The 25,351-nt window shown below is 44.5% G+C and overlaps 1 protein-coding gene across 5 annotated transcripts in view; it reads right to left on the minus strand.

Moving 5' to 3' along the window:
- LOC306752558 (DENN domain-containing protein 5B-like) overlaps positions 1 to 25,351 on the minus strand; it is a gene marked incomplete at its 5' end in the record, with an annotated part of 66,727 nt that overhangs the window by 19,920 nt on the left and 21,456 nt on the right. For all 5 annotated transcript variants that reach the window (XM_079236338.1, XM_079236337.1, XM_079236335.1 and 2 more), the window contains 4 exons: positions 521 to 1,108; positions 3,990 to 4,177; positions 10,616 to 11,312; positions 14,820 to 14,929. In XM_079236338.1, coding sequence (XP_079092464.1) covers positions 521 to 1,108; positions 3,990 to 4,177; positions 10,616 to 11,312; positions 14,820 to 14,929 — 1,583 coding nt within the window. The remainder of the gene's footprint in view (positions 1 to 520; positions 1,109 to 3,989; positions 4,178 to 10,615; positions 11,313 to 14,819; positions 14,930 to 25,351) is intronic.

Consider the following 25,351-nt stretch of genomic DNA (forward strand, 5'->3'; position numbering starts at 1 on the left):
AGTGCTTCACACACAATCTCATTTCACCCTCATAGAATCATTCAGAAGACCTTGTCCCGGTTCTCTCTTTTCCCTCGTATGGTAGGACACAGTGGGTTTTAGAAAGACGCCTCTCTTTGCACTAAGAAGACAGACAAATAGAAAACAAAATAAAAGTGCTCTGATGGATCTGCCACCGACCGATATTGGTTCAAAAATAGTTTGAACGGGTGGTTTTTGTAAAGGCCAATCAGAAAAGCCGCAAAACATATTGGGATCTCTGTATGAAAGAGGCTATTGACAGAGTGGAATATGTTTTATATGTTGCCTGATTGCAATTAAACATGGTTTCATGGTACTTTCTCATCTCTTCATTTGAAAAGAATCCACCATGATGAATATAGACGCTATGATCTGTGATCGTTATCGGCTGACATGCTTCCAACAATAGGTGAATGAACCCCAAGATCCAGATCAGAGCACCTTTAAAAAAAAAGGGATAGAAATAAGTGATTTTTTTTCTGCACTTCAATTTGGTCACCTTATCAAAGTTGTGCATCTGCTCCCTGTTGGTGAGCCAGGACTCCAGGTCCGGGGCGCTCTGGATGACGAAGGCTTCGTAGTCTGCAAACATAGTGGTGAAGCGGCTGGCGCACACCTCCCGCAGCTGGACGTTCAGCTTAGCGTTCCTCAGCTCCTCCTCTTCAGCCGCCGTCCGCCCCCCCGGGCCCTGGGAGGCCTGCGCTCTCACCCCGGCCCTCAGGGCGTCCACGCGGGCCACCGTCACCCCGGTGCGCTTGGTGAGCGCCTGCAGTCTCTCCAGGGTGGCGTTTCCCTGCAGCAGCTCCAGCACGGCCAGCTCCTCCCCTGCGAGGTTGCCGTTGCGCCCGTCGTCCTCTAGCTGCCGCAGGGCGACGGTCTTGCGCTCCCTGCGGGTGGAGGGGGTACTGCCGGGAGCACTGCCGGGACTGGTGCGGGTCCGTGGCGGGGCCCCCGTGTTGCCGGAGATGCCGAAGCTGAGCAGCACCTCGCTGAGCTCCTGGATGAACTCAGTCTTGTTGGGGAAATGGGGGAAGTCCTCTGGAAGCTCGATGTAGTGGTTGTCAATGTCCACAAAACACAGGTTGGCCTGGGACAGGGACATATGTTAATATCACAATGACAGGGCTCAGTAATAGACAATGATCCAATTAAATTACTGACATTTTTGGGACCAAAAACATTAAATCCAATCTCAACATCACCGAGAGAAAATGAAAAGTGTCCACTGACAGAAGGAAGAGGAGCAGGGTGAGGGTATTATCAGGAGTCATATTGAGGACAAATCGGTTTTAGGAGGAATGACGGGGGCTGGGAAATGTGGAGTATAGAGAATGTAGGTCAGTGTGTGATTGATAATAGCACATTGTCGGAGATCAACCTCAATCTGACATAATGGAGTTAGCATCACACCCTCATATGGGATCAAAGTAAGACCTGATTATGCTCTGAACCACAGAAAGAGGAACGCACTGATGGACACATGCCAGAGAACACAGATATCAAGTCGTATTTAAAACAGGAGTGATCGGAAACCTCTAGACTGTGTGTGGTATGTTCAAGTGTTGGAGGAATCTCCAACATCCATCCATTAATCAATTAATCCATTAATTGTTAAGGCAGCCCAGGGAGGACGTATTTTGAACCCGGAAGGTAGCATCACACTGGTTCACTTGATGAAAAGACAATGGGATTTTTTCCACTGGATTTTGGATTATTGCTGAAAACAAAATCTCCTTGCATAGTAGACCCTGCCTTCAGTGTATAACTCTGTTGTGTTGTTCATTCTGTACACATGACATAGATCCTCCTCTGTTGCTCTCCCAAAGGTTTCCTCCCCTTTTCTCCACGTTAACAGTTGTTGGGGGGAATCCTTCCTGTGCCAATGTGAGGTCCCGGGACAGAGGGTGTCATATGTGTACACAGTGTAAAGCCCTCTGAGGCTAATTTGTAATTTTGGGCTATACAAAATGAATTGAATTGAATTGTGTGAATGATGACATGTACCCTAAAAGCGCTTTGAGTGATCACAGGTTCGATTCCAGACTTGGTTACATTTCATACCCCCTGCCCTGATTCCGCTCTTCCTCTACTCTGTCAAATCAAAATCATAAAAAAAAGAAGAACTCAAACAAACTGCCGATCAGAAGCCCTTTTGTCTCCAGAAATGTTGCCCTAGTTTGGTTCCAAAGCCCGCTAGGGATAATTGCATACGCACAAGGAGAGAAAAGAGGAGACAAATGTCGAAAAGGGACGATAACAGTGCCACGTAACCTTCTCTGCAAAGCAAACATAACAGTGTTAACCTGACATGAGGGGCAAAAAAGAAGAAGACCTGGATTGAAGTACAGAGTTCAGAAGGACAAACACTGTCTGGCATTAATTCCACAATTACATCCGTAGTTTCCTCTCTGCTTCCCTTACAGTGATTCTTTCATCATCAGCCCATTTCTAGGTCACAGCCACTTCAAAGGTTCACTCAGAAACACAGGGAGATTCGGCTGTCTGAGCGGGCGGGAGGTGTGGGGGCTCCTGCGCTGGCTGGGATAATTAGCATCCATACGGAATGTGCCGGATTAACGAGCCCCGGGAGATGTGAGCCGAGCCGGAAGCCGGCGAGACGGGATGTTCTGCTTTGTTAAGGCCTTATCTTGCTTTGACACATGAACACACACACACATTAACCGTAGCCCTGCATCGGGCACAATACTGGTTTAGATCCAGTGCAGTCACCTCCTCACAAACTGACAAGGGCTGAAATAAAGAAGAATGAATAAATCCACTTCGCCTTGAGGTGTATTTGTAGACGAACAATAGGTAATTCCCTGACCTACTGTGTGTGTGTGTGTGTGTGTGTGTGTGTGTGTGTGCGCGTGCGTGTGCGTGTGTGTGTGTGTGTGTTTTGAACAGAGGGGTGTTTTTTTGCAATTTCCCGTCCGTCTGAACAGGAGCCTGGTAGTCTGGCGTTGGCCTTGGACCGTGTATTGTCAGCAGTAATGAGCGCTGCTGCAGCTTGTGCATGCACACACCTACAGAACCTGTGGTAGACTTGCACGGTACACCAGACCTTACCTGAGCTGAGATTAACCCCAATCACAGGCATTACACCCAGTCCCAGACAGTTTGATGATATGATTATTATCAGAGGAAAATATCAGTTTAACCTATTTTAGAATGCAATGATAACATCTCCTACAAGTTTCTCACCAAAAATAAATTTTACGAGATTACATTTGATCACATCCCACTCACGTTATAAATCCCTTTCTCATTTTTACTGAGTGGAACTTCCACTCACCATAACGGACCTAAATGGGACCTCCGTACCAGAGACGCTATAACAACAGCTGTCTGATACATGATGAAGCAAAACATTTGATTAGTCCAGGTCTCTGTTTCTATGTCGAGGGTCTTTTGGAAGCAATTGCTTTACATAAAGGGCAACGGGAACCCAAGGTCTAAAGATATGTCTGGCACTGCACTATTTGATATATGGTTGTATTTTATCGTTAACCATTTATAAAGCTGCATTGATTGTCTAATGCTGTTTTCGGCTTCCTAAATGTGAAGATTTCTTGCTTTAATCCGTTTTGTGTCATGTTGACACATTGTTGGAGATGTCGCCTTGCATGAAAAACTGGGATAGACAGTGTTATCATCATTTTCTTTTCTTTAATGTTGTACTAGCATTATTACTTTTACTAGTATTGTTAGTGTAATTACTTCTTTTTTGTCTGTATGTGTACATCGGATTTCTTTCTGTGATCCGTGTGATCCTGGGTGAGAGGATGTAGGAGTGGAAGAGAGTCAGAGGTGATGAGAACAAACTGGAGACATATCTACATGTCAAGATGAATATACTACAATAACAATAAAACATGTCTAAAATAGCAAAAACACTAGCTGTCTTAGCCCCGGGCTAACTCTAACCCGAAGGTTCACACAAGGCCTGGAGCTAACAAAGCATGTACCTCCTGAGGAAGCTCCAGCTTGGAGCGGTCCGCGCCCTCTTTGGACTGCAGGCCCATCAGGTAGGGAACAGGAGCGTCCAGGAAGTGGAGGAGAGAGGCTGGCAGGATGGGAACGTAGACGTGCTGCCACTGGAAGGGAAACAGCAGGGTGGTGATGCCCTCAGCCGCGGTCATCAACCGCTGGTAGTCTGAGAGAAGGAGAAAGGATCATCGGGATATAAGGGGACAATCTACAAGCGCTCTGTGGGTCATCCTTGGAGGATGTACGAACACAAATCTGACAGAATATGTAGGAAGAAGCACTTTATCCCTGTAAAAGAACCGTTCTTTTACAGAGAGTAACCATACATTTAAAGGGTTTTAAAGCTGCACAGTAATGAGCCTGAGTGATTAAAGATCAATACTGTCATCTTAGATGTGAAGTATTAATGTAATTCAATGCTTTGGTGTTCCTTCACTACACTTCCAGAGATCCGCTGTCAACTGGCTCTTTCTTTAACCTGTTCATGTGAAACAAAACGGCAAAAAATTTAAAGTTATTTATCATTTATGTATTAGTTTATTTATTTATTGTTTCTATTGTGTTGTTGAATTCCATGAAAAGACCTCAGGCCCAAGGCCCTGCTAGTAAAGATGTAGATATTAAAAACATCAAGAATTCACAATATAGTTACTTAATGATTTTTTTACAAATTAATTTCCTAAAATCGCAAAAGCTGACCATTGTAGTTTCTGTCAAACGTTACTCAAACAGGAGGAAATAGTGAATTTGTTGGGGACTATTTCAGGGACTAATAATCCGTATTTGGTGCTCCAGTATTTTTCTGTGTGTTCATGGTGATGTAGCTAACGTGTGTGGCTCACTGATACAAAAAGAAAAGAAAATTAGTGGGATACATTCACTGTAGGTTTGACTCTGCTAATGGATTTCGCTGACAAGAAAACAACTTCACCATACTCGTCTTTAAATACAAGATGCACTGAAAATGATTTTATAATTACGCAGGCATTACTTAATTTTTCCACTTTTGAAAAAGCAATAATTCAGATTACTATGTAAAGGTCATTTGACATAGTATAAAGTAAGTTGGTTACGTGTTTTCAATAAACTCTTGGAGCGCGTGAGGATGATTGTGTTGCACGACGCACTCTCGAGCCGAGCAGAGGGCGCAGAGGAGAAAGAGTAAGAGGTTTACGAAATACATAGACAGAGTCTGTATATGTATTATATGTGAGAAGAGTTTTTAATCAGGCAATTCAAATTGAATCTGAAAGAGAGTTTAGGGTTAAACACAGGACGAATTACATTCTGATGGATTCTTTTCGATACCATCTTCACGTGCGTGTGTGCGTGTTCACATGGCCTCTGTCCCCTAAAAACAGATTAAGGCCAGCGGTTGCAGGCGGGCTTTTCTATTCATCAGTTTCATCAGATGTTGTTGTGATGGCCAGAGGGGAAAGCCTGCACGTCCTCGAGGAAAGAGGGAAAAAAGAAGTGGAGGAATGAAACATGATGGGAGTTATACTCCCCCCTCTCTCATTTCCTTTTGTCCTCCTATCTGTTCGTGCACATATGGAATCTGTGCACGTTCATTAGAAATGCATTGAGCTCTCCGGTGCATTAACCACAGACCACAATGGTTTATATTCAACAGCAGGAGCCCGGCGAGAAGCAGCTGCTCCGGTGGTTCACTTCTCGACGAGAGAACATGTGTGTGAGACTGTGTACGTGTTTTTAGACACGCAAAACTGTAGCTGTCTGACTTTGAATGAAACAGATGTTGATAAAGTGGGTCAAATACTCCCTGCATCACGGTAACAAGATAAGGGCTCAAAATGCACAATCTGTACGTTTGTGCATTTCCAATGAATCCAATGAATCACTTCCTTTCCCCCCGTTATGTTCCTCATATGTTCCAAGCTTGAAGATTCCTTAGCTTCTCGTCACCTCTTGTACCTAGACACCTGTCTCCCTGCTGATCCAATACTCTAAATGGTGGATGCAAAAGATACAGTTGCAGTTGGACTTCAGGATGTGTTGCCCTTGACCTTCCTCTAATCCAACCCGTGCAGTTCCGCTGATGACCGGCCACACAAGCGCCCTCTGTCCCTCCCACTGTAGCCGAAGACCCAGGAAGGAGTCTGAATAATGTGTGTCAACCAACACAATAACACAGTGCATTGTGGGATTAACACAGCAGGACTCACTCACACCTTTTACTTCTAGATTAAAGGCTCTACACTCCTCTCGTGTACTCGCCATGCTAGCTCTGTGGACGGTGGTCCACCACTTGGGTCCAGACTGAAGCATCTCAACTACTGGATGGGACGCCATGACGTTTTGTACAGACACTGATGTTAACCGAAGGACGAACTTGTCTTCCTGGTTGTATCGAACGATAAAGCAAGGAATCTGTCTGTTTGTCCGTGTGTGTATATCTTAAGAACCCTTCATCTGATCAACTTCACACTCAGTGAAGGGTGTGCAGTATTGGAATTGGTGCAATTTAAAACACGACAGGGTCAATGTTAACAAATCTTAATAAGGTTTTTAAAAGATACCTAACGCTGCTTGGATTACATTTTGGTTTGTTTGAAAATGTCCGCAAAGTGGTCAGACTTTCATTGAAAACATGCACCACCTGCTTGGGTGCTGACCTGATGATTTGGACCAATACTTTGGTTTACGACCAACTACCTGCACAACTAATGACAATCCCATCAGCTAACTTTCCATTTCTCTTGAACCACTAAATGTTACATCCATGCAACAAAGAAAGTAGAAATCCCCCACAACGCTCTGCTTGTGTGTGTGTGTGTGTGTGTGTGTGTGTGTGTGTGTGTGTGTGTGTGTGTGTGTGTGTGTGTGTGTGTGTGTGTGTGTGTGTGTGTGTGTGCTGTATGTTCAAGTGTGTTTCTGCTTTCTGTTGAGTCTGAACAGGTTCTAAGGTTTCTCCCACACACACCCCTCTGTGGGAAACACACCGAAGGAGTCTGACTTAAACTTTTGCTTCTTTGTTTCTTGTTACATTGAACCCCTTTCTACCTGTTGAACTGAGTTGAACTATTAATTTTTCTTCCCCAGGGTATTCCTTTCAAAAAGGGCCAATTCGTCTTTCACAACATTTGCTGCGTCGCCAAGGAAGTTCCCTTTGAAATATGACAAGAAGCAAGCGCCTGCAATAGGTGAGCAAATATGTCATCATTTGCAAAGGGAACAGATCTGATATGGCAAAGCGTAGCGCTGCAGAAAACCCCTGCAGAAAGCCCCAGAAGAGACAGGGCTCAGGGATGCTGAAAAACAGGACGGGACATGTCGAGTCATTGTGAAACTGTAACGCTGCATCAGGGACTGGTGAACACAGGCAGCTCAAGTCTCACAAGGGAAGAGGAAAGCAGTCTGTGGTGAAGAGCATCAGGTGCTCTTCAAAATGCAGAGATGGTACACTTTAGATCTGCTGCTCCATGATGATGCTGTGATATTACAAAAGAGTCAGAGTGACCGTGTGGAGGGCTAGGGGAGCAGCTCACCACACAGCAAATAAAAGAAACAAGAAATCATTTACAATCCTTTCCTGTGTGAAAACTGTGGTCAACCTTTGGTCAACTGACCTGACAAGAAAGGCTTGTATAATTTGAGCAGAATGTTACATTAAAAAGGGGCAGGGTCACCCTCAATCCAGTGGCCAACACCGCCACTAAAGGAAGTCCTGCAGGAAAAAAACAAGATGGCGACGGCCAGAAGATGAGATGGGATGGCTTATTTTGTTCTGAAGGCCTGGAGGCTTGGCTCTAACGTGGTCCTGCACAGGTTTAGGTTCTACCACACCCAACTGGGAAAACCGTTTCTCTGTGGATCTGGTTTGTGCTCAGGGGCATCGCCATGTTGAAACAGGAAAGAGACCATCGGAAACAAATACATGGTTTAGCGTGACGTTTTTCCTCCATCAGAACTGTAGGGCCCAGCCCAAAGCATGACACACACACCATATGCTTGGGGCCACATAGTGTACCAGTGGCAGTAAGTAAGACATTTTGGGTGAAAAAGCTCAGATAAATGAGAGCAGCTTCCATCAGCATTTACACATAGTTGTCTTCCTGCCAGGAATATAAATGAATTACACTGATTACCATACAAAGACATGACAGTATGCACCCGCCCCCCACGGTGTCCCATGATTGGAGTGACTCGCCTGTCATTTCCTGTCCCTGTCACAGGACAGGTAGGGGGCTGATGAACCTCCTCTATCCGTCATGTGGAACTGCTTCTTGATTGATCAGCCGAAGCGTGGGAACATATGGGGCAGCGTCTCATTAACATCCAGGGAGCGTTCTCCATCTTTCCCCTGAAGTGAACCCTTCCTGCCTCCAGCCAGATGACGCTCCGTGGAGGGGTTTTGTTTCTCTTTGTTACAAATGAACAGGGCGTCGTTTGGACAGACATGTCACACAGTCAGAGTCGGGCTGAATGCCAACGGAGATTCCCGATGAAAAATGACGCTTGAACAATACAGGGGTGTTTCGATCGAGGTCTGGTTTTAATCGTTTCCCTCTAGGAATCGACAGTGATGAATAAAACACAGAGCACGTTTTTCATCAAAGGATGACAGAGTGAGAAAGGAGCACTGATCCACTTTTAACCTTTTTTGCCTCAAATATCCTTTAATTTAGGAGATAGACTAAGATGAAAAGTCTGACTTTTCTTTTTTGAATATGACATTTTGGTGCTATGTGATCATTACTGTTGATTGTTCTCTGTCCAAACAGTGTGCAGGTGCTGAAAGCACTTTTAGCAAAACAGCATCTACTGTCGGAAATACACTGACTATAGATTAGTATTTCATAAAACCCTTAAAAGGAGAAATATAGGTTACTTTCACAAGAATTAAGAATTTTCCCCTAAATTCAGGAATGTGTGAGTCTGTATCCCAGAAAACAATTTAGGAACAGCTGTTCAGAATGTCTCTATGCAGAACAAATGAATGCTACTGTTGGAAACAACAGTAGCATTCATTTGTAGAAGACTACAAGACCCATTTTCACTAATGCCTTCCTGCTGGATTGCATCAATTGGAAAATAACTTATGAAATAGCATCAAACACAAGTGTGTGGATAAATGATCATAATGTGGTCAAAACAGAGAAGACCGGAGGACACACAGAGAGAGAGAGAGAGAGAAAGAGAAAGAGAGAGAGAGAGAGAGAGAGAGAGAGAGAGAGAGAGCGAGAGCGAGAGCGAGAGCGAGAGCGAGAGAAAGAGCGAGCGAGAGAGACAAAAGGTGATCTCAGTCCGCAGAGCAGTTCAGAGGACCTGGCTTCTAACGGTGCCTCCCTGCAGCTGTGAATAATGGATGAAGGGAAACCTAGAGAAGAAAATCTGATCGCTGTGCACAGTTCGCCTTCGTGTGCAGCTGGAGATTATATTCTCTTTTGTCTCTGAGTTTTAACAGAACACTAGGAATACGTTTACAGAGAGACGTTGATTTGGAGTTGCAACCCAGCGGGAAGTGTTTTAATGACCACAAGGCACATTCAACAAGACCAGAGTTCAGAACTTCCAGCATCAGCTTTATCGTTTAATTCAGCTCCCAGATCACTTTCCATCAATCAGACCAATCGGTTGAAACACAAACAAAGCCCATCCAGCTTTCCAAATATGGTACGTTCTATGCTCTTTTTGGTGTGACCTTCGGTTGGGTCTGGATGACCTTTTGCAGAACACACAATTCATGTGTTTAAATGTGTTTACTTGACCCAAGTTTCATGACACAGAAAGCGTCATTGCCCACTTCACAATCTGTAGAGACCATTTGTTATAAGTGTGTGTATGTATTCAACATAACAAGTTACATATTACGTGTTCCTTATGATCCCAGTTGTAAGGTGTTCAAACTATGTCATATAATGATTTTCTCCAACACCATTGTTTCAACCAAATGTCCCCAGCAAAATGCCGTTAACCAACCTTTACAACGCCTAATTGCCAAATTGTAATCAACTGTTGACTTATATCTCATATTCATAGACTACTTTATTGCCCTGAAAAGAAACAAGTCATGCATTATAGAGAAACAGGTTGAATGTCGCCATGTTACAAATATTCAGAGAGGTGTACGACACGACCAAGTGCTGCAAACACGAGCACCAGGACCGAGCGCCGCGTCCAAGGCACCGGCGGCTTCGCTACGGCGATATAAACTAAGCTTTCTGCCGAGGAAGGGATCTCCTATTAAAATCTGAGCAATGTAGTGTATACAGTCATAGTAGAGGATTTGGAAAACCCGTTCTTAAAATAACTATAACAATCTGTCCATCCTGGTGGAGGGATCCCTCCTCAGTAGCTCTCTGAGGTTTCTTCCTCTTTTCCCCCCGCTAGAGGGGTTTGTCCTCATCTATGTGAGGGTCCAAGGACAGAGACCCATCAGTCTGCATGCCTTCATAGTTACACCGCTTGATGTTTGTAAACTAAGACTAAAAGGAAGCAATGTATAATCTTTGTCTTTACTCCGGATAAAAAAGGGACAAAAGGTGAATTCAAACATAATCAAAACCCAGTTGACATTGTGTGTGTACAGAAATGTCTGCCGGTGCTAAGATGTGCTCACTTTAATCACAAGCATCCTTACCATGCGAGTACAGGAGGATCTGCATCTCCAGCAGGGTGCAGGTGAACACCTGGACCAGGTTCTCCACTCCCAGCAGACTGAAGGCCTCTGCCAGGGGGAAGTCGGCCAGCTGCAGCTCCCCCAAGCCGGGCCTCTGGCACACGATGGGCTCGTACACGCCGTGGAACTTGAGCGAGCGTCCCGGAGCCGGCAGCGGCACCTCGTACAGGATGTTGTGAACGTAGCTCTCCAGCGGCAGCGGGGGGGCGTCCGCTGACGTCACGGCCCTGTGCAGCTGCGACAGGAAGCGGCGGCAAGCGTGCATGAAGGGCATGGGCGCAATCAGGCACAGGGCCTTGGACACGTAGAGGGTGTCCCGTGACGTGTCGTAGCCGCCTGCCCGGCGGGACGAGGAGGACGAGCAGGTGGGGGGGTCCACCTCGTCCAAACTGCTGGCCAGGGAGTCCATGCTGGAGGAGGAGGATGAGGCGGAGGAGGAGGAGGAGGAAGGGGTATTGGCGGCGGCGCTCTGTGCGTTGTGCATCTGGTAGAGGGTCTGCATGGCGGAGCAGATCTGCGGGCTGGTCACCTCCTCGTAGAAGGTGTGGACGAAGCCATAGGTCCGAGAGCCGTCCTCCTTTGTGATGATGAAGGAGTGGAACTGTGGGTCGCGCTGGTCCGTCTGAGTCCTGAACGAGAGGCCTTTCGGCATACACAGCTGCAGGAGAGAGGGGACAGGAGTCAGTCACGTCAACACAGCATGGTGTAGACTGTCAATGAAATCATGCTCATGTTTGTGCTTATGATGTGAGAACCCGAGGAGCTTAACCACACAGACTTTTCTGATACTATCAAAGTTGGGATATAAAAAGTCTACACAGAGGTTTTAAATCTGTCCTTCTGTCCACGACCAATCTTGGACTCACAAACTCTCTTGTTTGTGGTGATTAGCAATTTAAAAACAACAACTTTGTATTGATTGTTTTATAGCGTCACTGATTGATGACTCCTCACTCGTGTTAACCGGCCGGTCTGGGCCTCACGTGGTCAACAACTGATAAAAACAAGCCTTACCTCGTCGGTTAGAGGCCACATTTTGTGCTCTATGGAAGAGTTTGATCTAATTTTGAACCTTTTTTTAAACATTATTTGATGGTGATCCAGCTACAAACATTCCACTGAAGATTTATTATTATTTTATTTACGATTAAAGTCACATTTTTAAGGCTATTTCGTCCACAGATGAAACCTGGAAAAGAAACAATGAACCAGCCCAGCTGATCCCGGTACTGGGAGAAAGATGGGCCCATTGTGAACATGGTGGTGTAAAATGGGACGGGGGATGTGTGATTCGGGATTGTGCAGCTTCTGCCCCTGTGAGTGGTCAGAGAACTAGAGAGGCGCTATTAAATGCAACGAGACTATTTAGACACTCTAAAGCAATATTCACAAGTTTTAAATTATATTGTGACAGATATTGATAGTGTGAGCATCACAGCCAAACTCTGAGTCAGATAGGGCTGCAACTAACGATTATTTTAATAATCGATTAATCGGTTGATTATTTTTTCGATTAATCGATGAATCGGATAAAAAAGCAAAAAAACATTAGTTTCCAACCCTTTGTTCAAAAACAGAAGTGACAGTGCAAATTCACAGTGCAAAACATGTTCAGAAGGCACAAACAGGTTGCTCCATACACATGTATGCTTTACATCTGCCAAATGTGAGCCCTTTTTTTACTGTAATTGATCTCCTTGGAGCAGAGGCTGCTTTAGCATACCCTGCTTTATCAATATGTATGACGCACTGGGACAGTGGGAAGCTGCACTGCTCCTCTCACGTCTGTTTTGACCGAAACCTCCAGGCCCAGCTCCACCTCATCTCATCTCAGCATATACAGAGTCCTCTTCCTTAAACTATTTCATTCTGGGCCTCTTACGACCAGTGTTGCCAACTCCTCAGCAAGAAAAATAGCTATTGGCTGTCTTAAAAGTAGCTCGAAGTCGCTAAATGACGTCATCGCCTTATTTGCATAATTGTAATGGAAGCTGTAGGAGACAGGAATATAGTGATATAGCAATTGTTTTACTCATTAATGACAGCTTGCTTTGGGTGGCACTGTTATAAGGCTGCTTTGCCTAGTTGCCATGTGTTTATTTATAACACAAAGTTTGACATAAATCTGCTTCACAGTACAGGCAGTATGGCCCATTATGTTTATTTGGCTGCTGAGAGCTGAACAGGAACTAATGGGAGACAAGAGCTGCTCCGTGCCAACACACACACAAACACACATCCACGTGATCTGACCACACACACACACGCACACGCACACACACACACACACACACAGGTGACCTGATTGGATTATGCATGAGTCATGTGTCTCACTGATCAGTACTGAAGGTTCATCTCTCTGACATTAGTTACCGCTACGTTCACATTTTTTCCGTTCTGTTGTCTAGTTTCACCTCTCAGCCAAAAGTAACGGAGCGCTGGGAGAAACCTGCTCCAAATGTCTCCAAGCATGCCGATGAAATACAGCGAGTCCAATAAATCGACAGAAAACAATAATCACAGGCTTTACTGACATGACAAGAAGAGTGATTACAAGCCCCGCCCCCATCTCTCTTCACAGCAGGAGGTGGAGGAGGAGCTGGAATGAGAACATTCCAGGGAGGAGAGGATGATGGGATGAGCGAGTGATGGAGGGAGAGAGAAGAGACGATGCAGAATGGCTCTCGGTTTCTTGTCCTCCACAGGAGTCACTCAGGTGTTGGGTTTCGCTGCATAATGGCCCGTTTCCATGCCGATGTAAAGTGAGAAGCGTGGCTGAATTATTCAGCAGCGCTGACGCCGGCGCAGGTGGAAAAATGGGAGGTGGCCACACACACACACACACACACACACACACACACACACACACACACACACACACACACACACACACACACGCTACACACACGCTACACACACGGAACAAAGTTAAATGTGTTCATTCTGTAACCATTGATGATTCTCCTCTGTTTCGGTCCTTAAGGTTTCTTCCCCTTTTCTCCCCGTTAAAGTTGTTCCTGATCCGATGTGAGGTCCTGGGACAGAGGATGTTGTATGTGTACATTGTAAAGCCCTCTCAGGCAAATTTGATTGAAATTGAAATTTGTGATTTTAGGCCATACAAATTAAATGTATTGGAATCTATATAATATATATATATATATATTATATTTTTGCATTGCTATTAGTGGTTATTACACAACTGTAGACATTGGTACATTTTTGAGGTAATACCAAAAATCAAGTGAACAGTTGGAAATTGGAAATTTGTGGCATCTGTAGCAGACTGGCTGTGCGTAATAGCGCACGAGCGAGTATGCAGGTGGCTCCGTTACGCATTGACTGTATCCGGCCCCAGGAAAGCTCAATTTACGAATGCAATACATCGTTAAAAAGCCTGAAGTCTCCTCAAGACGAAGGGATTGACAAGTATAACATGTCGCTAACTGCTACTAATGAAATGCGGTCAAACATAAAGGGAGCAAATCCACGTTTTCAGGGCACGGCATGGATAGCTCGGTCTCCTGGCTTCATGAATGCTAACATAATGCTAACATGATGCTAACATGATGCTAACATTGTACAATATTGAAAACAAGAGTCACTATGATCACTAAAGTTATTTTTAGACAGACACACCATACTGAATCCTTAGGAAAAAAACACCCATGAAAAGTTCAAATTATGACCCCATTGATTGACGGCTTACGTCAGAGAAAAAAAAATCCTTACGTTTTCTGAAGCCGCTAGCTCCGTGCTAACATCCGCTAGTACATCCACTCTAAAGTCAGGTGTATCCTGTAACTTTCACCGTCGAAATGCTGCAAGACCCGATTTGCAGCAGTTATCGCGACTTTTGACAGAGTGTGTTTGGGCTCCTCTTGTGAAAAATGCATAAAAAATAAATCAATGTTTCCTTTGCAAAGATGAGGATTTCATGCCAAACATGTCCATGTTTATTGCCGTGGTCTGCGTGAGCAAGCCTCGGGAATGGAAGAGGTTAGAATGAAATCTTGGTGATAGCCTCAGAAAGACTAAATAACACCAACATAAGGTTAATGTCGTAAAATCAAAGAATGGTCCTTCTAGTCTCTTCCTGCCCTGCTGGACGTATTTTTGACTCATCTACTCATTCTACCCAATATAAATGGCACAGTCCACCTACCATGTTGACGGCATCCTGGTCGAAGGGGTTCCACTCCACGTTCTCGGGGTAGCGTGCCAGGACTTTGGACTTGAACGTCCTCTTCAGGGGGCTCTGCTCAAAGTTTTCACCTGGACGGAGGAGAAGCGTGGAGACCAAGGCAATGATTAATGAGTCAACACGTCGGCATCATGACCACGTCTGCAGTTCAAGCTACACAAACCGGCTATCATATTCATGTGAAGCTTCACATCTGTTTTGACACATTTTTTCATGTTAACACAATTTCTATAACAGCTTCAAAAGGTATTTCAGGTTATGTGTGCTATATAGCTGAATGTTTCTGGTGCAAACAATCAGAGAAGTGTGTTTTTTAAACACGTGAAAACCAGCAGGCGATACACTCATTTCCCACCGTCAGTGAGCAGCAGACTCATGGGGTGTAACGACACAAGTTCCCTTTTCTGTTGTGTTTTTGAAAAACAGGGTTCGTCAACTGTTACGGTGGTTGATTACTTTCTTATTTTCGGTTATTCAGTTGGAACAGTGGAAAACAAAAACAACGATTTTGAGGAGTTTAATTTGTTTCTTTCGAGTTTGAATAAAGTGTGTTTGGATGATCAGCACGTTGAAATCTCTCTGGTTTTGAGGAGAGGATGTCAATTGAATGTATTGTGTCTTAATACATTTATTAATGAAGATTTTATTTAGATCAAATTAAATACCGTTTACGCCCTGGGAATGAATGCCGATTGTAACTTTTCCAACAGAGGACAAAAGCTGTTAGTGGTGCTAGTGTTTGGTTGGTCCAGTGGGAAAGAGGCTTAGGAACATAAAAGCTGTGTAGAATCAGCAGCACTGGTCAGGAGTCTGGACAGGGAGGATGACCTCATGGACACGGTGCATGAATGAGATTCCTCTCTGTCTGCTGGACGTTTCCCTCGTCTGTCACAGTTCAGCATCACCCCCTCCTCACTCTACTTGTCATCATTCTCTGCTCCTCACTCTAACTCCCACTCTTCACTCAGTTCTAGGAAATAATTCAGAATTACGGACCCTTTAAACCGGAATGCTGGTGTTTCTTCTTTGGCAGCTGGTTTTCTCTTGTCAGGATATTTTCAGACGTTCTGGATCTCATTTTAATGTTCATCCATTGCTCCTAAAGTGTTATAGTCCTTCATCGTTTAGATGAGCAAATGCTCTTGTTCTTCAGCTGAAGGACACGTGTGCTTCATGTAGGCGTGCATAGATGCTGCGTATCGTCCGTTAACATACAACATCAACAGATTTCATGTCAACCATTTCTGAGTGAAAAGTTTTTATAATGTAAAGCAACCATTTAAGAGATAAAGCGGTGGAAATTTTCTTTTAGCTACGTAGTTTCCCACCAGTCTGCAGATTGGTGATTCGCAAGAACAAAAACTATTTCGATGCAACGCAATTCAATAACTTTATTTGTCCCCAAGAGGGACAATTAGAAAGATCATGAAGGCTCTTCAGCAGTCAATCTTTAAACCTTTTTGCTGATGAAGTGCTGATGGCGCTCTGACTCTGGGGTCAAACCTGCAGCTCAGTAATCCCTCTCTGTGGGCTACTAAGCCACACACCAGTGACCAGACCTCCACAAAACCTGCGATGACAAACCTACATTGATTTCAGATGGGTGAACGGGCTCTATGACCCGGGGAACCGTAGTATTGACCGCCAATAGTTTTTATGATAAGAGCGAGGTCAGAAGGGTAGTGAAGACGAGTGCAGAGGAAGGAGGAGGGGCAGACTGATCGCATGGGCCATTTAGTCATTGATCATTCCAATGACTAAATCAATGAGGCGTTTGTGTGAGCATATGGCGAACACAATGACTCTCGACAATTATAGTAAATTCTCAAATCGTAGCCAGGTCTTTATCCCACCTGTGGAAGCCTTCGTGTGAAACAGGCTCACGTTACATTATTCCTCATGTCACTCGTTTTTGAGGAATATTTGATTATATTCTAGTGAAAGTCAATACTACTTAATTCAGCATTAGGTAAATCCTAGGGGTGTGAGAGAAAACATCGATTCAGCATAGTATCGCAATATTTTGCGTGGCGATATTGTATCGATACACGGAAGCCAAGTATTGATCTTTTATTTAATCAATTATAAACGTTTTGGTCCTAGAATAATAGCATAAATTGCTTTTTCAGTCCACTAGATGGTGTTGTGTGGTTTTCTGGTGAGGTCAGCAGAGGTCCCGGGTCAGCGTGTCGTCAAAACAAACATGGGAATTAGAAATGCGCCGTCTGCATCTGGACTTCCTGACACTCGTAGCGCCGCTGCTCGCACAGCTGCTGCACAGCTGCTGCACGACACACGGGACAACATTCATGACAGTGCTGGTCAAAGATGTTAAAAAAAAGCATAAATCAAACTGGCTACAGGCACCCTAGTAACGCTGGAAGCGGCCGGTGTTACGGATTAACAGGCGATGTTAACTGCCGATTTTGCGCCAAAAGTCGCCAGTTAACGTGCCAGTTAACTCTTAATCTGTAACACCGGCATATCAACACAGTTCCTGGAGAAGTCGGTGAAATCCACCAAGCTGTGTGCGCCTACGGATGATATTATGAACCCATACACGGAATTTCCACAACAAGTATAAAGCAGAAATAGTGGTTATTTTCATGGTGGATGGCAGAAATTATAACTGTTTGCACGGAGATAAGCCCCGCCTCCTCTCCGGCACATCCAGCTCGAATGATGCGACTATGTAGACTGTAATAATGACGAGACTATGTAGACTGTAATAATGACGAGACTATGTAGACTGAATAATGAAGTGACTATGTATACTGTAATAATGAAGTGACTATGTAGACTGTAATAATGAAGTGACTATGTAGACTGTAATAATGAAGTGACTATGTAGACTGTAATAATGAAGTGACTATGTAGACTGTAATAATGAAGTGACTCTGTAGACTGTAATAATGATGTGACTATGTAGACTGTAATAATGAAGTGACTCTGTAGACTGTAATAATGAAGTGACTCTGTAGACTGTAATAATGAAGTGACTCTGTAGACTGTAATAATGAAGTGACTCTGTAGACTGTAATAATGATGTGACTATGTAGACTGTAATAATGATGTGACTATGTAGACTGTAATAATGAAGTGACTATGTAGACTGTAATAATGAAGTGACTCTGTAGACTGTAATAATGAAGTGACTCTGTAGACTGTAATAATGAAGTGACTCTGTAGACTGTAATAATGATGTGACTATGTAGACTGTAATAATGAAGTGACTCTGTAGACTGTAATAATGAAGTGACTCTGTAGACTGTAATAATGATGTGACTATGTAGACTGTAATAATGATGTGACTATGTAGACTGTAATAATGAAGTGACTCTGTAGACTGTAATAATGATGTGACTATGTAGACTGTAATAATGACGTGACTATGTAGACTGTAATAATGAAGTGACTCTGTAGACTGTAATAATGAAGTGACTATGTAGACTGTAATAATGAAGTGACTATGTAGACTGTAATAATGACGTGACTATGTAGACTGTAATAATGACGTGACTATGTAGACTGTAATAATGAAGTGACTATGTAGACTGTAATAATGAAGTGACTCTGTAGACTGTAATAATGAAGTGACTATGTAGACTGTAATAATGAAGTGACTCTGTAGACTGTAATAATGATGTGACTATGTAGACTGTAATAATGAAGTGACTCTGTAGACTGTAATAATGAAGTGACTCTGTAGACTGTAATAATGAAGTGACTCTGTAGACTGTAATAATGAAGTGACTCTGTAGACTGTAATAATGACGCGACTATGTAGGATGTAATACAAACAGTTCAGTTTGTCAGGTGCAACATTTATGACAGTGTTGGTCAGTTTGTCCCATTTTGCTGAAATAAAAATGATTGAAGTGAGATGAACAGACTGAAAACGTTATCTTATTAGATAAAATATGTTAACAAAGTTTTCCTTTGGGCACAATTTGCGGTTGAAAAAAGGTAATAAATCGTAATATATCGCAATACTCAATACATCGCAGTATCGTGATAATATCACAGTATCGTGATAATATCACAGTATCGTGTGACTAGGGATGGGTATCGTTTGGGTTTTTTCTGATACTGGTGCTAAACCGATACTTGTAAAACGATACCGGTGCCTAAACCGATACTTTTTTATTGCCAAGGCAATTTTTTTTCTTCAAATTGAACAATATATTAACTGTTTAAAGTATACTAGAAATATAAATAAATACAAAATATACTTGACTTCAAACTACAGCTTCAAACCTTTTAACTTCAAACTATAAACAATATATATTTAAAAAAAAAGAACAGACACAAGCATCAGGTGGCCTGATTTGGACTGGTGCAACAGAACTCAGAAACTGTTGGATTCTACAAACTGCTGCTTTACTGGACTACACGTCATCATTAATATCAACTTGAGAGATTTGTTCCAGCAAGCCGAGGACGGACGTTCAAAAGCTCGTGCTCGTGTCTCCAGCGATCTCTGTGTGCGCGCACTGTGTGTGTGAGCGCTGGAAGCCCCGCCCCCTCGAGCCCCGCTCTGCGTGCAGGCAGACAGAGAGCAGAGCAGCGAATGTGCTCTGATCCGCGCTATTTTAATAATCGATTTTAACGTACGGGTACCGCGCTACCTTTTTAGTATCTATATACTGTGTAACTTTACAGAGTAGTGTAAAAAAAAAAGTATTTAAATCGGCTCAGGCACCGGAAGGAAGCACCGAAATCTGCGTTGCTTTTCGGTCCGGTAGGTACCGGACGTGTTGGAACCGGTGCCATATTAGCACCGGTTCTCGGTACCCAACCCTACGTATGACCTCTGGTGATTCCCACCCCTAGTACATCTACATCACTTTTCATAATGTAGTAAACATAAAACACTAGAGGTAATAAGAATAAGGACAAGGAGGCAGGAAATCAAATAAGGAGAGGAACAAAGGAAATAAACAATTATTAAAAAAGGAGTGGAGGATGGCGGCGGGCGTGAAGCGAAACTAATGGGTCAGAGGTCAAAGAGGAGGAGGTAGAGATGAGGGCAGGCAGATAGACAGTCAGATGGCATCATGGTAGAAGAAAGACAAAGCTGCTAGATAACAGAGGAAGTCGAAAAACTTAAAAAATAAAATGTATACTATTGTTTTGTTTTTTTAAATGCTCAGGAATTTCTTAAATTAGCTGGTCCCTGTGTTTTTTACCAAATGTCACTGAAACAGAGGAAACAGTTCATTTGTTTGGGGACTATTTTCAGCAGCGCATTAATCCACATTTGGTGCTCTAGTGAGGATTTGTGCAGGACGGTGTATGTGAGGAAATAAACTACAGTGTGTGTTCATAGTCTGGCTGCAACTCAAGTATTTTCAATGTCCAACCTTCTGAGCCCCAAATCCCCCTCTAGGGGGGAGAAGCCCTTCTAGAGTTCTTAGTGAGGTCTGTTCAAGTAGTCGTATGAACCCCAAATGAGTTATAATACTTATGTTGATTTATGTGAGGGAAGCCGTCAAACTGAAGAAGGAGGCCTTTCGGGCCTGGCTGGCCCAGGGGTCTCCTGAAGCAGCTGACGGGTACCGGCAGGCCAGAAGGGCTGCAGCTGCGATGGTCGCGGATGCTAAAACTCGGGCATAGGAGAAGTTCGGGGAGGCCATGGAGAAGGACTTTCGGTTGGCCTCAAGGAAGTTCTGGCAAACCATCCGATGGCCCAGGAAGGGAAAGCAGGGGCTACCCCAGGCTGTTCTCAGCAGGGGGGGGGGGGGGGGGACTGCTGACCCGGACTGGGGACATCGTCGGGCGGTGGAAAGAGCACTTTGAGGAACTCCTAAACCCGGCCAACATGTCCCCCGGAGAGGGGGCAGCGCCGGAAGACTTTGGGGTGGTTTCTCCCATATCCCTGGCAGAGGTCGCTAAGGTAGTCAAAAAGCTCCTTGGTGGCTAGGCGCCAGGGGTGGATGAGATCCGCCCTGAGATGCTGAAAGCGCTGGACATTGTTGGGCTGTCTTGGTTGACACGCCTTTTCAGTGTCGCATGGGGGTCGGGAACAGTGCCCATGGACTGGCAGACCGGGGTGGTGGCTCCCATCTTCAAGAAGGGGGACCGGAGAGTGTGCTCAAACTATCGTGGCATCACACTGCTCAGCCTCCTGGGAAAAGCTTATGCCAGGGTGCTGGAAAGGAGGCTCCGACCGCTTGTCGAACCTCAGATTCAAGACGAGCAGTGCGGATTCCGTCCCGGTCGTGGAACAGTGGACCAGCTCTTTACCCTTGCAAGACTACTGGAGGGGTCCTGGGAGTTTGCCCAACCAGTCTACATGTGCTTTGTGGACTTGGAGAAGGCTTTCGACCGGGTCCCTCGGGGGGTTTTTTGGGGGGTGCTGCGGGAGTATGGGGTACCGGACCCGTTGGCACGGGCCATCCGGTCTCTGTACGCCTGCAGTAGGAGCTGTGTTCGAATCCTCGGTAATAAGTCAGACACGTTCCCGGTGGGTGATTATCACCGGTCCTGTTCGTGACCTTCATGGACAGGATATCTAGGCGCAGCCAGGGGGCGGAGAGGATCCGGTTCGGGAGTCTCGGGATCGCCTCTCTGCTGTTTGCGGATGATGTGGTCCTGTTTGCCTCCTCGGACTGTGACCTCCAGCATTCACTGGGGCGTTTTGCAGCCGAGTGTGAAGCGGCAGGGATGAGAGTTAGCGCCTCCAAATCTGAGGCCATGGTGCTCTGCCGGAAACCGGTGGATTGCTCCCTCCAGGTGGGGACAAACTGCCTACCCCAAGCGAAGGAGTTCAAGTATCTCGGGGTCTTGTTCACGAGTGAGGGTAAGGTGGAGCGGGAGGTCGACAGACGGATCGGTGCGGCTGCAGCAATAAAACAGGCGCTGTACCGGTCCGTCCTGGTGAAGAGGAGCTGAGCCGGAAGGCGAAGCTCTCCATTTACTGGTTGGTCTACGTTCCAACCCTCACCTATGGTCACAAACTCTGGGTCGTGACCGAAAGAACGAGATCTCGGATACAAGCGGCCGAAATGAGCTTCCTCCGCAGGGTGGCCGGGCTCACCCTTAGAGATAGGGTAAAGAGCTCGGACATCAGGAGGGAGCTTGGAGTCGAGTCGCTGCTCCTTCGTGTCGAAAGGAGTCAGCTGAGGTGGTTCGGGCATCTAGTCAGGATGCCTCCTGGACGCCTCCCATTAGAGGTTTTCCAGGCACGTCCAACTGGTAGGAGACCCCGGGGAAGACCGAGGACACGCTGGAGGGATTATATCTCCCGGCTGGCCTTGGAACGCCTTGGGATCCCCCAGAATGAGCTGGAAAGTGTTGCGGGTGAGAGGGAAGCCTGGGTCGGCCTGCTGAACCTGCTGCCACTGCGACCCGACCCCGGATAAGCGGCTGATAATGGATGGATGGATGTTGATTTATATAGAATTTTATTTTGAATAAAAATGTATATTTCCAAAAATTGAACTTTTATACCATATTTTGATGATAACTATAAACATCTAGCATGATCTGAGCATAATTTGATGAAGATTCCCCAAAAAGGCCTTCTCGAGCCGCACCCTGGTTTTCCAGATGCTTCAAGGCCTAAACAACAAAAACCTACAGAGTTGTAAGACCCCTCTTTGTAAAGATAATGACCTAAAGAATCGGAATCCTCACAAATCACAATAAATCAACGCCTTAGGATGTTACGAAGGAGTTTCAGTCTAAAAACTGTGTCGCTCGGTTCAAAAATGGAAAAGTTATAACCTTTATGTCAAAGCATGGTCGGATTGGTGCATGCTGGGTATCCAACTCTGCATAAATTTACGCTTAAGGCGTCACGTGTTCTAAGAAACCTCCAACGACCACGGAAGCCTGCGCAATTAAATAGTTGACAGCTAATCAATGAATTGATTCATCTTGGCAGCTGTAGTCCATGTGATGAAGGAGCATGGTGTTGTTCAAAGCTTTAGAACAACACTGAGAGGAAGAAGATGCATCGGGCTTTACACATAATACTCGTGAGGAGATACAGTCACTGTTGCTTTGGCTCTGCACGAGGGATTTGTTGACAATGACAAACATTTTGGAAGCCAGCGGACTTTCTTATAAGAGGCACCCTGTGGAGCTTTCTCCTAAATAAACACAATCGTGTTAACATCCAATGTGTGTGTGTATGTGTGTGTATGTGTGTGTGTGTGAGAGAGAGAGAGAGAGAGAGGCATCGCCAGATGAATAATAAAAAGGGCAACTGACATTTAAGGATGCACGGCGGACAAAAACAAAGCTAAACAATGTTTCACAGTCACGGTCTGCTCAGCACTACTGCACCCGAACACCACACGCCCTACTGCACCCGAACACCACACGCCCTACTGCACCCGAACACCACACGCCCTACTGCACCTGAACACCACACGTCCTTCTGCACTGTACATGAGGGACGAGAGGACATGTACGACACCTGATGAGGTCTCATTTTGTTGAAAAGCCTAGTCTGTAAATCCTCAGGAGGACATGCTGCCCATAGAAGCTCGACCTCTCCGTCTATTTCTCTGTGCATTTCTTGTCTCTCCCACACAAACACATCACGGGTTCACTGGCTGGCTGTGTGAGGTCTGGGGCTCTGTGTCTTCTCTGAAGCCCTTAACCATGACAAACAGAAAATGACAGGGGAAAGATGGAGAGGGGAAGAAAGTCCTCCCCTGGATTAAGCCCTTCATCCTTTACTTTACCAAACTCTGGTCTGCAAGCCGGGACAGGGAGGAACCAACACAACAACAACCTGAGGCAGGGGAACATGGCAGTTGCTTTCATGACAGTTTGGATGAAGATAAAGATAAAAATAGGACGGATTTGGATAACAAGCTCAGAGAAAAGTTGACCCAAATACTGTACAACGAAGAAAGGAAATGAACCAGAGAGAGAGGCTTAGAGGATGAAACGTAACGAAGGGAGTAATCAGGTGGGAGTGGAGGAGGCAGAGAGACACATGGAATGTAGACGCAGACTAAATAAATGGTTTTAACTCAATATCTCGAAATAAAATTATGAATAGTACGTTCACCTCACCTAGTTCTAGAAGTATAAAGCTGTAAATAAAGACCGATAAAGTAATGTGGAAGATCAGGAGCTCGAATCAAAAATACACACAACTACTCGGTATGGACCTCAGTGTTGGGGTCACGGTTCAGTACGTTTTCGGTACAATAGGGGAAACTAACGTGTGTTATTTGATTATTATTTGTTTATTATGAATAATTCTAACTTCAACAGTGAAAGGGTCTCAAATACTGGCATTCTGTCAATAAAAAATAAACGTCAGAAATGTATATGATGTGAATGTGACCGAATCCAGGATTATTAGTTATTAATAAAAAACAAACTAATTGACATACTTGATGACCGTTTTGTGGTATGTTGTGGTTATATCACAGCTACGTGAAGCAGAGGTTGTGGGCTATTGCTTCGGTGTAAACGGTTGCATCATCATCCTCCTTCTCCTCCTCCTCCTCATACCAGATGGTTCACTTAACACCATCATATCACATCTTGTCCTTTACTCCGGGTCACAAGCTGCTGGCGGTTTATAGTTTTTTTCTATTATCAGCTGATTACAGTGATGATGACTTTTGTGTGAACTCACTTTGAATCAAGCCTTTTTTTATTAGCACATAGAGCAACGCAGATATTATGGAGGTCACGTCCACATCTCGACTCCTCGACTTTTTAAGTGGACGTGACCTCAGTGACGGCCGTTGTGTCTACATTGTTGTGTTTACACCAGAGCGTCACGAACATTGAAGCAGACATGATGCCAGAATATACCGCTGAGTATTCCGCACCATTCTAAGAATTGATATAGATATTACACATTTTTGTTAAAAACCGCCTGCTGTCTATTTTATCAAATGTTTTGGTTTTGTGGTTTTATTCTATCAATGTTTTATTTATTTAGAATATTCAAATATTTATTTAACATTTTAATTGCAATGTCTGAATGTTCTGTAGAATTACAAGATCATTGAAACAGTGTTCTTGCATTATTATCATTATAAATCGGCAGCATATAATCTTAAAATAAAAATAATATCTCTAACCGTAATTATTTCTGGGACAATACATCACCCCACAAAAGTAGTTATCGTCACAATCCTAGTGACTTCTTCCTTTTCTCAGGTGAAATGTGGTGTTTCACAAGGACCAGGACTTGGACCACTTGTGTTGTTATGTGCACGCGTCTGTGTGCACGTATCTGTGTGCATGTGCGCATGTAGATGTGCGTTTGTACATGCGCACATGTACATGTGCGCATGTACACGTGCATGTGTACATGGCTGAAGGTCATTTCTTAGGGGAAAACTCTACTATCAGTCGTAAACAAAAGAAGGTGATACTGCCTCTAAACTGAATCTTGAGATTTAGTTAATCATTTAGAAGTATGGAAAGCTAACAGCCTACGGATTCAATAGGATATTTGAAATGATTCCATATTAAAAAGATGACTCAATACTGGAGTTAAATATAATGAA

Source organism: Taurulus bubalis (assembly GCF_910589615.1).
Source record: "Taurulus bubalis genome assembly, chromosome: 20".
Taxonomy (NCBI): Eukaryota; Metazoa; Chordata; class Actinopteri; order Perciformes; family Cottidae; genus Taurulus; species Taurulus bubalis.